The sequence below is a fragment of the Pteronotus mesoamericanus genome, unplaced genomic scaffold (genome assembly GCF_021234165.1).
Source record: "Pteronotus mesoamericanus isolate MK-2021 breed Mesoamerican mustached bat unplaced genomic scaffold, CSHL_Meso_final contig_180, whole genome shotgun sequence".
Classification (NCBI taxonomy): Eukaryota; Metazoa; Chordata; class Mammalia; order Chiroptera; family Mormoopidae; genus Pteronotus; species Pteronotus mesoamericanus.
In genome coordinates, this window is record NW_026555076.1 from 6,445,833 (window position 1) to 6,460,041 (window position 14,209).

The 14,209-nt window shown below is 34.1% G+C and overlaps 1 protein-coding gene across 1 annotated transcript in view; it reads right to left on the minus strand.

Moving 5' to 3' along the window:
* TECRL (trans-2,3-enoyl-CoA reductase like) overlaps positions 1-14,209 on the minus strand; it is an 87,880-nt gene that overhangs the window by 10,219 nt on the left and 63,452 nt on the right. The window contains exon 9 of the mRNA XM_054566730.1: positions 8,979-9,036. Within this exon, the coding sequence (XP_054422705.1) occupies positions 8,979-9,036 (58 nt within the window). The remainder of the gene's footprint in view (positions 1-8,978; positions 9,037-14,209) is intronic.

Here is a 14,209-nt window from a genome sequence, read left to right on the forward strand (position 1 = left end):
TCCCAGTTTTTAGACTTGAACCAGTTGTAAGACACTAACCTCATTGATGGACAAGCAGTCTGGGATCCCAAGAAGAATGACTCCACAACACATAGATAAGTATAGACAAGGATTCTCACATTCCCTCACTAAAATAAGTTCACCAATTGTCTATGGTCATTTGTTTGGGGAACTCTACACTAGTGAAAGTAGGATGTTACTAGATTTTAAGGACTGTTATGCACTGTGTCTTCTAGATCCCAAGGGGTCATTTCCTCAGACACTGAATTAATATTTGGGCTGTACACACTTTGTCGTTTGTACAATTCCTATATTGTTTTCTTGGACTTTGGGGAAAAAGCAACTGCAATGGGAAAAGCCAAGTGGAATCCTGAAATTGTACCCATTTTTCTTTAAATATAACAAATATATCCCAGGGTAGATTAGTGCTTCCCTTAAGATAAAAGGTATTTTTGAGCAGTATTCTCCCTTTTATCACCACCTAATTAACTTTTATAGGCCATGCAAACACAAAGTGCATTTTGAAAGATGAGAGTGAAGTATTGTAAACTTGGTCAAACATTATCCACCATTGCAATTTATCATCAGATACAGTGTCTTTGCTAGAGAAGATTAACCCAAGTTTGGGTATATGTTTATAGACACTGAGTTGACAATTTTTTTCCATTTTTATTAAAAAGCAGGGTCAGAATTGTTTATTTTTTAAATAGACAATACTGTATATGTTAATTTTTTCTAGGACCATATTAATTCTCCCATCTTCTGTCATAGCTTAAGGGGACCCAGGCTAGTTGGCCATCTTATTGAAAATTACACTCTTGCACTATTATCAACAACATTGTTCGATGCTATTCATACTGGATGAATGAGAAGTGGCTAGTATGTGAGAGGCCTTATTAAGACATGTTGTTTACATGAGGTGAGAGGGTAGCTAATAAACACAATAAAGTTTTAGGCACCCACCATCAGTAAAATGTTTACGAGCCAGATGATTGTGGGACATCGCTTCCAAAAACAGAGGATATATACTGCAATGCAAACCTCCCAGCATGAAGGATGCAAAAATAGTTTTTGGCCTCTTCCATTAGGAAAGTATTATGTTAAACACCAGGGAACTCTGCTCTGAACCATATACCATGTAGCACAAAAGGCTGCACTAGGTTAGCAGTGTTGAAGGCAGAAAATTGCAGTAGGTTCAAGTTTCAGTGCAAGAGCTCCTGTATTTGGGTAGGCTATGTTAAACTCATCAGTGGTGGGAAAAGATAATGTGTGGAACTTATGGTAAGCTGCAGTTGGATAATCAAAATGCTGCCCCTTGGTATTCTGGAGCACTGCCATGCCCTTTTTATTGGAGAATTATAGTTATTTGAAAAAATAGTCCTGAGATGCTACTGAATCCTGGTAAAGATTCAGATACTATTCTAGAAACACCAATGACCACGTGGTCCTACGTGCATCATAAGTTGAGTTCTATTAGGCACAACAAGTCATAGTTTGGGTGAGACAAGCAATAATGCATTGGAAGATAGAAATGGTATATTCAAAGTGAAGCATAGGTAAGAAAATAGGATAGAAGCAAGCTGCATTGGAAGGAATTCTAGAGAGCCATATTAACTACCAATGTTGAACCAAGGTGTACCCTTTAACTCACACATGTGGCCACTGTAGGTATACCTTAAAACCAGCTGAAAAATGAGGAAGAGCCTAAGATTAATTCAAGAATATGTTGGCTGATATGTGGTGTAAACCAAAATATGCATAGCAGCTACATATAGTCACACTCAGTGTCACTTTAAAAGGCAATAGTGAGGAGGGTGGGATATTCCCAATGGGCAGAGTTTCTAGAGTTGAAAGGGATGTATCCAAAGCCTACAATATACACAGAATCATGTGTTGTGTCAAATGAACAAACAAATCACAAATGTCCATGAATTTAAGAGTGGACATGAAGTGTGAAGATCTTTGTATCACACGTTACTGCTCAACAAGAAGCATCTATAATAAAAGAGGCAATAAATAGCAGGTAGAAAACATAACTCAATCAGGCAATGTCAGCCAGCTTCTGTACAGATTACTCCTGTGCTGGTAAATGGGTGCATGAGTGGAGTATGGTAGCAGGGATGAAAGCTATGCTTGGGCTCCACAGCATGGGCACCTCTTACCAAATGTCCTGTTTCCAAATGTCCAAACTGCTAGCAATAAGGAACAACAGCAACACCAAAATAAACCACCATTTCTCATGGAGAATATAAGTAAGTTATCGAACCCCACCTATTCTAAAAAGTGGCAGAAATTCATATTGCAGGAAAAGACACACAATTTGTGATTTCTTTTCTTTTCTTTTTCTTTCTTTTTCTTCCTTTTCTTCCTTCCTTCCTCTCTCTCTCTCTCTCTCTCTCTCTCTCTCTCTCCCCCTCTCTCTCTTTCAGGTTCTGAGCCAGTCCTATTATCTGAGGGCTTACACAGTATTTGAACAATTAACATGTAGTCTTCATAGCATACTGTTAGTTTAAGAGACCTGCTTTCAAAAAGGAGGTATAGGAATAGGTCCACAACCATGAAAACTTCTCATGTGAAACCCAATATCAAGCCACTGCTAACTTGATGGATTGAGGGACTGCTCTATTAAAGGCACTGCTAAAGTCCTGACTTAGAGACAAGGTACACCTTTAAATCAGCAGTAAACCATAGCTTTGAGTTAAATGTGGATCATCTTGTGACCCATGACAGAACATTATCCATTTGTGAAGAAAGGTTCAAATCTGAAGACTCTAGAGTTGTGGCGACGGAAGCAGTATTGTGGAAAAAGAAATTGACCCTGGTCCTAAAGAGGAGGTACAACTGTTGTTATATGATAAGGTAAGAAGAGTATATTTGGCCTCTAGTACCTGGACATTCTTGGTACTGCCTTGGCCCATGAAAAAAGCCATATCTATACCCTGGAAATAATATGGAGACAGGATTTCAAACACTCAAGGTGAAGATCTACATCACAGTAACAGATAATTCCAGGGAGGTTAAATGTGCCAAGTGAAGTAGAAGGGACTCTAGGAGTATGTAGAGAAGGAAAATGGTGCAAATTAGTTGTTATACCAAGAACATATGCCATGATGAAGGCTGTGTAATTTCCCACTAAAATGTCTTTTTTAATTTCCCACAAACAGAAAAGTCCACTAGCATCTGGGTGGGGCTGCTACTAGGAAGTACACAGAGAAGTGAATCTGTGAAGTAGGAGAGGGGATTGTGTGGGATGCTGGGATATGCTTCCAAGATATCCATCAAGAATGATGAATTTATTCCATAATTGCTGAGGGTGCTGCTGGAAGAAAACTTTCAACTGTCAAGAGCTTTTGAGAGGATGGCCTTAGTTAAAGAGAGCTGCCTTATCTAAAAGCATTCACCCTTCTGAGAGAGAGCCAAATTTAATTTACCTTTTCTATAATTATTCCAACTTCAGAAACCTTGCAGGGGTGTCCAACCTTTTGGCATCTCTGGGCCATGCTGGAAGAAAAGAGTCGTCTTGGGCCACGTATTAAATGTGCAAACACTAACAAAAACTGATGAGCAAAAGAAAAGTTTTAAGTAAATTTATGATTTTGTGTTGGGCAGCATTCATAACCATCCTGAGCCACATGTGGCCCACAGGCCATGGGTTGGACACCCACACAAAGGCTTATCCAAGTTTCAGATATTGTTACTGGTAGATAGTATGTCTGGAGCTCTGGGGAGTCTCCACCATTGGCAAGATGACAACAGGGGGAGGTTCTTACACTGAGCACATGGAAAGCTAGAAATATCAATAGATAGAGCCTTAGTACAAAAATCTAGCAAGGTAATTGGATAGATTTAAAAAAAGCCCTCCCCCCCCCGCCCCTTTCACTATCAGATCAGGAGTGGGGCAAGGGGAAGGAAGCACATGCACCGAAGAGGTCAATATGGTACAGGGGAAGGTGCTGGACCAAAAAGGCCTGTCAGTTTAGACTGCGGAAGAAAGGAATTGGTGGAGGTGGACCCACCCAAAGCACATGCAAATTTGGAAAGCTGATTAGTCATATTGAGGAGGCACTTGTTGCTTCCTATACCTAAGCTAATATAAACACAGGGGAACAGAGGCATGTGGGCTCTTGTCTCATTCTTACTCGTGACCTGGACATGCATAGTGTACGCTCTCTTTCTCTCCATGGGCCATGGGCCTTAGCAGCCATGTGGCCTATGGCCTCCAGTGGGGAGCCTTGCTGTATCTCTTGCCCATACAGGGATGCACTCGCTGGTGTATTCATGTTCTCTCCCAGGAGTATGAGATCTTGTGGCTGAAGCAGCCACTTGAGCCATGGTCATGCAGGCTCCCCACACAGGCTCCAGGAAGGATTCTAAAATACACAGCAGCCAGGAGCAAGCTAAGCTATCTGGATGAAGACTATGATGGCTTAGCAGCCGCCTGTAGGCCCCAAAGTACTGTATTTCAAATTGCAGCAGGAGCTCTGGACACTGAATTTTGTCTGGGTCTTGCTGAAAAGACAGGCTTTGACATGGGGGTTCACCATTCTCCCAGATTCCACAATACCTGAGAAAAACCTCTTTTTTTCAGCACCAGCATCTGCCTCACAAGTTTGGCTTTTGTGGCAGCAGGTGGTCGAAACCCCATTATTTGTTCTGTTGCAACATCTCTATAAAGTGACTGAAGCCCCATTTGAGAGAGCATCACAACATCTACCACGAGGAAAACTATGTATTTCCTTTTTTTCATACTTTGTAAAATGCTTTTTAAATCTTATTCTGTATCACTTTGTGTGTCTAGGAAACACATTTGACATCTTGTTTAAACATTCAATGTGAAATGGTCCCCTTACCATAATTTATGCCTAAAGCAAATCTAAGAGACAGCTATTACTACAAATTTCAATTAATACGTAAGTGGGGAAATAAATACCAACAGCAGCAGAGATTAATTTAGATCTGACACAGGTGCTGATAGCTGCATAAGGATTTTACATAAGTGAAAATAATGTATTGAATGTAGATACCTATAATTCATCAGAAGATGAGAGTCTATTTTTAGAAAATATCTGAGACCTGATTCATCAAAACACCAGGTATGGAAAATTCAAATGATATGATCTGAAACAGTAAGGACAGAGGTTTTGTCTTAGGAGGTACTGCTTCGAGCAGAGGAAGCAGTAGTCTAGGAATGCAGCTCAGACGGGGAAGACATTGTTTGGATGAATACAGGGTAAGGAAATAAAAGGAATTAAGGAGTTTAAAAAATAAAGAATATGTAGAGAATCAAAAGACACAATGAAACCTTCATTCCTACCAAAATACACCTTACACTTTACAGACTTCACTTCAATCTTCCCATCTATAAAAACAATTGATATTTCTTCTTAAGGATAGTGTACGGACTTCAAACGAACATAAGTTAATTGACATTCATATAAAGTTCCTATGTGAATAAAATAGAATGTGAAAAACTTCCTTTTTTCCCTGCTGAAGAATAACCCCACAAAAATAAAACAGATAACATTTTTAAAAGAACATACATAACCAGAAGCATTAGCAGATACCAAAAAATATGACCATTAAGAAATCCCCAAACTCAAAGTAGATATGGACAAAAGAACAAAGGAAAAAATGAGTGGATTATGCAAAAAACAAAAGAAAGAAAAAAAATCATCTCAGTAATATTGAACATATTTCATTTGGTTTAAGGATGGAATGTCAAATAAAAAAGGGGCTAGTAAGTAAATAAACAACATCAACCAAAAAATAAGAATAAACAAGCTAAAAATAGAAAGTGATAAATACATAAGATAGTGAAGCAGATGAGATATAACATATTTTAATCCCACCCTCCTCCACAGTCCACAATGTAACAAAATGAATATTAAAGCTATGATATAAGAAAAGTTTCTAGAGCTAAATTTTTTAAAATCAATTTAAAAAACCTACCAGAGAATTACATCATGTCCCTGGAAAAATCATGGTGGAATTATCAACTGTTAAGACACACCCTAACAATTAATAAACTTTAGTAATAAAGAAAAAGTTTTCTGGATTCTTCAGGCAAAAAAAAAAAAAAACCCATCAATTAACAAAGGAGAGAATATTAGATTGGCATCTGATTTCTCAAGAAAACATGGATACTGGATATGATAGATACACACACGCAAAGTGTTTTCTCATGAATAATTTCAAAGTAATGTTTGATTTTAAAAACATAACTACTTAAATTTTTTCTATTTAAATAATGACACTATATTCGAGATAGATGGAGAAACTCGAGCTGGGTCATATTGTTAGAGGTTCACAGTCAAGACTAAATGTGCAATATTTATAAATTTGTCAATGTTAGCAATTTTATAGGATTGTATTGTGCTTTGATTCTATGGTAAAAAAACAATAGACTATTAGTTTTTCATGTGGGTTTCATCATATGTATCCAAAGAGAATTCAGTAGATTTTTTAATTTGGATCAGATAAAAATGACATGCAATCTCTTATAAAATATAGGCTTTACTTTTATACAAATGCAAACAACAAACCACAATAACATTTTATACAAATGCAAATAACAAATCAAATTTGACTTATTTGTTAATTTTTTTCAGCAATGAAAATGGAGATATTTTCAAGTCATATGTGAATTTCTTTAATTATTCATATATAATTATATAACTATGGTTATATATACTGATACTCAAAAATTAAATAGCTATTACAGTGTTATTTAATGTTATAATATGAACCATGTTATTTTATTACAATATTTTCCTATATTTGCAAAATTATAATATAATAAATTTTATTTGAAGTTCTAGGTATTTCATTACATATAAAAATTTGCCTAGAAAGTGTGTCATATGTTTCATCAACCCACTAGAAATGTTTACATCAAGAAAATGTTAAGAATTTCAAGTAGACAATAAAACACAGTTATAGAGACAAATGTGTCTTTCTGTTTTCAGCTGGATTGATCACAACAAGAAGTCTAGATTTTACCATTGCTATTTGAAATGTACAATTAATTTATGTATTATGTAAATAAGGATTTGTGAATCTCTATATATACTTGAACATGAACGGGAGGATTGATTTACCTAAAATATTTTTAAATGATATAGACTCTCATTTTTTTCAAATATCTTTGACTAACTACCAAATTCCAAATGTTATCCAAAGCATTGTTTATATTAATCATTTTGTGCAAATTAGATTGAAATTGAGCACTAACCTAAGTAATCTGGATATTCAACAGTGGATTTTACACTGCCTCACGCTTTAATTATGTTTATTTTTTCACATTTTAAAGTGAATTTTTTCTTAAATATTTTATTTATTTATTTTTACACAGAAGAGAATGGAGGGAGAAAGGAGGAGAGAAACATCAGTGTGTGGTTGCTTCTCATGCACCCTCTATTGGGGACCTGGACTGCAACCCAGGCATGCGCCCTGACTAGGAATCAAACCAGCGATTCTTTGGTTCACAGGCCAGCGCTCAATCCACTGAGCCACAGCAGCGAGGGTTTAAAGTGAGTTTTTTGTTTGGGAGGTGTGTGCAGAGAGAGTGTGCATATGTACCCTCACCTTTTTCTTTAAAGAAACCACTATTTTTTTATTATTGTTATTCTATTACAGTTGTCCAGATTTTCCCCTTTGGTCCTCTCCTGTCCCGCCTTCCTCCCCATTCCCACAGAGAATCCCCACATCATTGTCCATGGCCATGGGTCATTCATTCCTGTTTAAGGCACATGATTTAGTTAAAGTATTTGGAAAATGTAGACTTTAAAAGTTAAGTTTTAGGGTATATCTTAAGTGTTTCCAACTATTGCTATTTAGTATTCAAAAACTGTTTTGTTATTTGAGTATAGTTTGTGTACAATCTTATACTGGCTTTATTCGTTTCATGTGTACAGTATAGTTATTCGACATTTTTATACCAAGGTCTGTCCAGAAAAAGTCCAGCCATTGTTAATATAACAAGAATGGTTTGTGCAACATTGATGCAACCAGGCAGCCAAGGAGAGTGGACTGGAATGTGCATGTGTGAACAATGGTGACTTCACCATACTAGTCAGTGGAGGCGGTAGATGCCATCGAGTGAGCATGTGTACTGTGTGGCTGTTGCATTCAAAATGACTGAGTAAAACAATGAATCTGCATCAAAGTTTTCATTAAGCTTGAACATTCCTTGGCAGAAACTATTTGCATGATGCAATGAGTGCAGTGCAAGTAAAAGTATGGCTCAAATGCTTCGAAGATGGTAAAAAATCTGCTGAAAGTGATTCACGTTTAGAAGGCCTGCAACAGGCAGAACACCTGATAACATTGAACATGAATAGCCTGCAGTTGCCGAAAATCAGCAACAGACATTGCTAGAATTAGAGGCTTATCTGGCAATTCCAAAAACTACAGTGTCTGAGATTTTGACACAGGATCTTGGCTTGAAATGTGTTGTGGCAAAACTCATTCCACAATTCAGGAAAACACAATGGGGTAGCTGATGGCAATTCCAACAAAGGATTTTGCAGTGTTTTGAACAGTGGAAAAGACTCCAGGAGATCTGTGTGAGGACCCAAGGTGCCTACTTTGAAAGAGACTGAGTTGTCATTTACAATATATCTTGTGTCTTGTATCTTCAATAAATGTCTCTATTTTTCATAGTATGGCTGGGTACTTTCTGGACAAGCCTGGTACTTTACAATGTGACCACTCTGCTAATTCTAGTAATTAAGTGTCACCATGTAAATTTATCCCAACATTATTGAATATATTACCCTTTTTTCTCATACCCTACCCCTCCCCTTCTGGTTACTGTCCTTTGGTTCCTGTTTCTGTGAATCAGTTTTTGTTTTGTTTAGTTGTGTTTTAAATTCCACATATAAATGAAACTATGTATCATCTGTCTTTCTATTTAAGGCTTTTAAAAAATAATAATTAGCATAACTCATTCTAGAGAAGATTAAAATAAAAAGACTTACCTGTGTGATTGGGGTGAGCCAATATTGCGTTGATGAAATGATTTCCAGCTTCACAAATCTGAAAACATTTTACTTTTTTTAGTGTGATATATTTGTGCCTCTTAAAAATGTTTTCTGTAGATATGTAACTAGCCATGTAATATACTCATCCTAAATATTCAATAGATATCTTATTTCTCTAATTGTAAGGAGAGAAAATTTTGCATCCCAACAATAAAAGAAATCGTGGGCATATACAAAACCAAAATAATGTCACATTGAGTTAGAAATCGTGAGGATATTATTTACCCTGTTTGATAACTAAATTCAAATTGCTTGATGAATCAAGCTGTGCTGATTATCTGCTTTGTGCTTGTTATAGGGGGTAAATTGTTGTGATGAAGAGACAAACCATGATGCTGAAGATAAACTTGATATAGGTATGCGTATTCTAAATTTATTAACACAGTAACAACCCTTTTGCTGCAAGGTTGGTAGTTTGATTCTCAGCTGGTTTCAGCTCAGTGTACAAAACCCTTAGTAAGCAGTACTGTCCCACACGAACACTGGCTGCTCATCTGTTGTCAGACACTTTGCTCATGTATATCTAATGGCTGTCCTTGTTAGTAGGCAATTATGACCCTCGAAGAAGCTCAAGCCCCAATGTCTCCTGGGGCTAATGCTCCAAAATTGAAGCATACATCTCAGAGTGTTAAGACTCTTTTCTTTGGCTGCCATATATATCTTATCTGATTTAATATAAAGTATATACTCAATATAAATACCATGGTATTTATAATGGGTTATGCAATCTAAAATTTCTATTATTTAGGCTCATTCAATTTTCATCATAATATATTTTTAATTCAGTGCCTTTAATGTTATTAATCTCTTAGCATATAACTGATTGTGTTCTTTTCTGTTTTGGCATGTTTTCACATAACAATATTCCTATAATTGTAGAAGATGCTCATAGTTTCTCATTTTTAAAAATGCAAAACTGAATTTTGAATGTTTAGATAATAATTTAATAACTGAAATTATTTATATGTTCACATGGTTAAGAGCATGGGCTTTTGGTTGGATGGACTTGGTATAGAATGTAGAATCTTTCACTTATACTTTAAGTGATTTAGATATTTGAAATTTCATTTCTTCACCTAAATGAAAATATAAATTCCTCTCTCAAGGTATTAAATAGCTAAATAAAATTAAATAATGTCATAAATTTTTCAATAAAATTATTATGATAATTTTAGTTACCAACTTCACCAATAGAAACTTCTTCAGAAGATTAGTCTACATTCATCTCACTTCTCTAAATTTCTGTCTCACACATTGTCAACACCACAAACACTCAATTGCCAAACTAATTATTATATGTATGGTTCTCATATCTTTTGCTCAACTCTCAGTTCAGATACCATGTCATACTTATTTTCATCATTCACAGTGCCAAACACAAAATGAGATATATGATAAAAATATTTATTAATAAGAAATTAACCTATCAAATATTTGGAAAGAAATTATATATTAGAAAGTATGTTTTTTCTTCTGGTTAAAACACATTTACTTTATGATTATCAATATCTTATATTTATTTAACCATCAAAGTATTTTCTTCTTTCTACTTATCACAACAGAACTAAATAATAAAACATTAATCTTCTACTCAAAATATGAGCCACGAATAATCATCTAGCATTTTTGTTTCAGTTAGTCCAGTAGACTAATGTCATAATTTACGTTAGGTGCTCTTTCCCCAGCCCGATCAGTAGTTATAATGTTGAAATGCTTATCTATATATATTCTGAGTATGGGAGGGAAAAAAACACCAACTATAATTATATACTAAGAGATGCTTTGTTTATCATCAACTTAACAACTCCCTTGCTGATTTTTAAGAGCAATTGTGACTATTTGTAACTTTCACCTGAAGGACTGGCTTTAACATTCTGGGGAATAAGTGAGTCCAATACAGTCTGCAATACTAATTGACCTAGATTAGAAGCAGCTGATATAATTTCCTCTTGGTGTTGGGCTCAGTAAGACTAGAAAATTCAGTTACTGCTAGAAGCTCAATATATGGATCTATCTCTGATTTAAATTTCAAGGGCATATTAAATGTGACACAACATTTTTTTGGAATGATTTACACATTTCTCCTGAGTTGATTCTTACTAAAATTAAATGTTTCATTTGGTATATTATATGTTACAAAATAACTTAATAAATAAAGTTTTGGGGCATTTGCTATCATCAAGTTTGATTTTACATTATTTAAACTGTTTTAGATAATAAAATTTATGTATGCTATCTACTATAAACAATGCATGATCCCTATGTAACAAAAATGGTAGATTGTAGTTATTAAGTATATAGAAATGTAAGAAAAATACTAAGGGAACATGTCTATATATATTAAGACAGAAATAATATCAAAACATTATAAATGAGAACCATTTTTGACATTATAGGAGTAGAAAAATGAATTTGAATTTCATTTGTTTTGTTCATATACAAATTAATAATTTCTGACAATTTCATTTTTCCAAAAATATAATTTAATTAAAAAAGTTTATATTTTCTAAACATATTGAGGAGAGAAAAGCAACCCAGGGACAGTGCCAGAACTGCCTCAGTTGTAAATAACAAGATGGTTTAGATTATAAAAGTCACTAAGTGTCTGTTGCACAACAATGTGAATGCACTTAGCACTGCTGAATTGTACACTAAATGGGTAAAATGGTTAATTTTATGTCATTTGGCTTTGCTTTAACCACAATTAAAAATGATAAAGTTGCTAAGGGTGTATTTTAAATGATAATAAACTTTAAAACTATACTTAATGAAAATTTAAATAGTCTTTACATTTGAGTACATATGTATGGCTTAAAGAAAAAATAATATTCATGTGTACTTATTTTACATAGTTTTTATTGAGTAGTTTGCCGACTTGTCACTTCACACTAGCATTCACTTGAACAATTGCAGAGTGTTAAAGATTCAGTATTCCATTCTGTATTCTTCAAAGGAACCATTTCATGGATAAATATGAAATTGTCAGCTAACATAGTTGAACATACCACAGTATTTACTTTTGAATATCACCTTTTTCTTAAATGCTTTGATTTAGTAAATAAACAAAAATACTTTTTTTTCACCACCCTCCATCTCTCACATTTCAGTTTTATTTTTAATCAGTACCACTTAGCATTTAACAAAATATAGAGTGGGGGTGTTAATTTAATACTCCACAAAAGGCATGGTTAATATATTAGAAGTGATATATCACATATCACATTATGCTCTACCTTTTTCTTCTGAAAATACCCACCATTAAATCTCAGTGTTCCCCAGATTGAAATATATGATTAGATCAGAATATATGGAGTTTCATCACTAAAAATACTTATTGTTAACTACTTGGTCAGTGGCACGCTGTTTTGGGGGCACAGATGCGAAATACCAATGATCAAATTCTGACTAAAACAAGGGACTACAGGGAAGGTTACTCCGGAGATCCACTTTTAGGTAGTTTATATATTGTTCTTCCCCCCAAATTTCATAGGTAAACTTTCTCTATTTTAAATAAGTGAATGTGATGTTTTCATAGAACAAAATCCAAACAAAATATAGAATCTGTAGTCATCAAGAAGTATACTCTGTCATTCTATCTTTGTAAACCATTTTGGTTTTCATAACAAAAACAAGTAACCTTTATGATCTCTTAATATACAGGGGTGGGCAAAAGTAGGTTTACAGTTGTATATGAAACAGTTCATTCTTGTGTTATTATTTACTAATTATTATTATTAACCTACTTTTGCCCACCTCTGTATTTACAGAAATGAAAATCGTCTGTCTTATTTTTGTATATATCTGTTCCCATCACAGTTTTATATGTATTACTATTATTATTAATTATTGACAAAGCTAATATCTTAAATTTTATCACTTGAGCAATGTGATAGTTTTTTTATTAATTTATGTAAAATACAGAATCTCTATAGGAGTGGGAAGTGGGTTGAGTGGAGGGGGGGCAAAGGGTAAAAATTGGGAGAACTGTATTAGCATAAAAATAAAATATTTAACAAATAGTAAAAAAACATAAAATAGAGAACCTGCTAAAATATTTCTAACTCTCATAATCTAGTTTGTTTTGAATTTCAGTTTTTTTAATTTTCTCTATTTGTAAAAATAATATTAACAATAATTATAACTGCTGCTCTATTTTACCTGAATAAATATTTCAAAAATAATGAAAATAGTGGCTAAATATATGATTACAGAAGGTTTTACCTTTGAAAATGTCAACTATTCTGATCTTTGGAAATTGGTTTCTATTTTAGAAGGTAAGTCATTCACATAGACTGAGACTGTTTAATAATATAAGCCAATTTTACACTAGCTCAACATTCGTAAGTCTTAAAACAAATGATAATTTATATAACTATGTTAATAAAATTACAGAACTTTATTTTAATTCCTAATATCTACTAATTTATATACATTCATGTCTACCTATTTGTACACGTTTATATTAAAATAATACAAATATAACATGCATTGTATTTCAGAAAAAAATGTATTCATTATGTTAACCAAGTGTTTAACAGAAAATACATATACTAACCAATACATTTTTTTCATTAAAATCTTAGTTTTTAGATTAGTTTATAATTTACAGCTAAAGTAGGGGAAGGTACAGAGAATTCCAATATACCCCCTGCTACCACACATGCATAGACTCCCCATTATCAACATTGCCCACAAGAATGATACAGTTGTTCTACATTGTGTACCTACATTGACACATCACGATCATCCAAAGTCTATAATTTGCATTACAGTTCATTCTTCCTGTTGTAAATTCTAAGGGTTTGGATAAACGCATGACAAGTATCCATCATTATGATTTCATAGTATTTTCACTGCTCTAAATATCCTCTTTGTTTGTCTTGTTCACCCCTAATCCCCAGTTCCCTGTCCCCTGGCAATCACTGATAATTTTTTCTGACTCCACAGCTCTAAGATTTCCATAACGTGATTTAGTTGGAATCATATAGTATATAGCAGTTTTCACATTAGCGTATTTTATTTATTAAGACATTTTAGGTTTTTTCCATGTCTTTTTAAATTTTATTTTTAAATTAGAGTTTATATTCAATATTTGTATAAGTTTCAAGTATACTGCATAATCATATGCAGTATATGATAATCATATACTTTACAAAGTGATCCCTCTG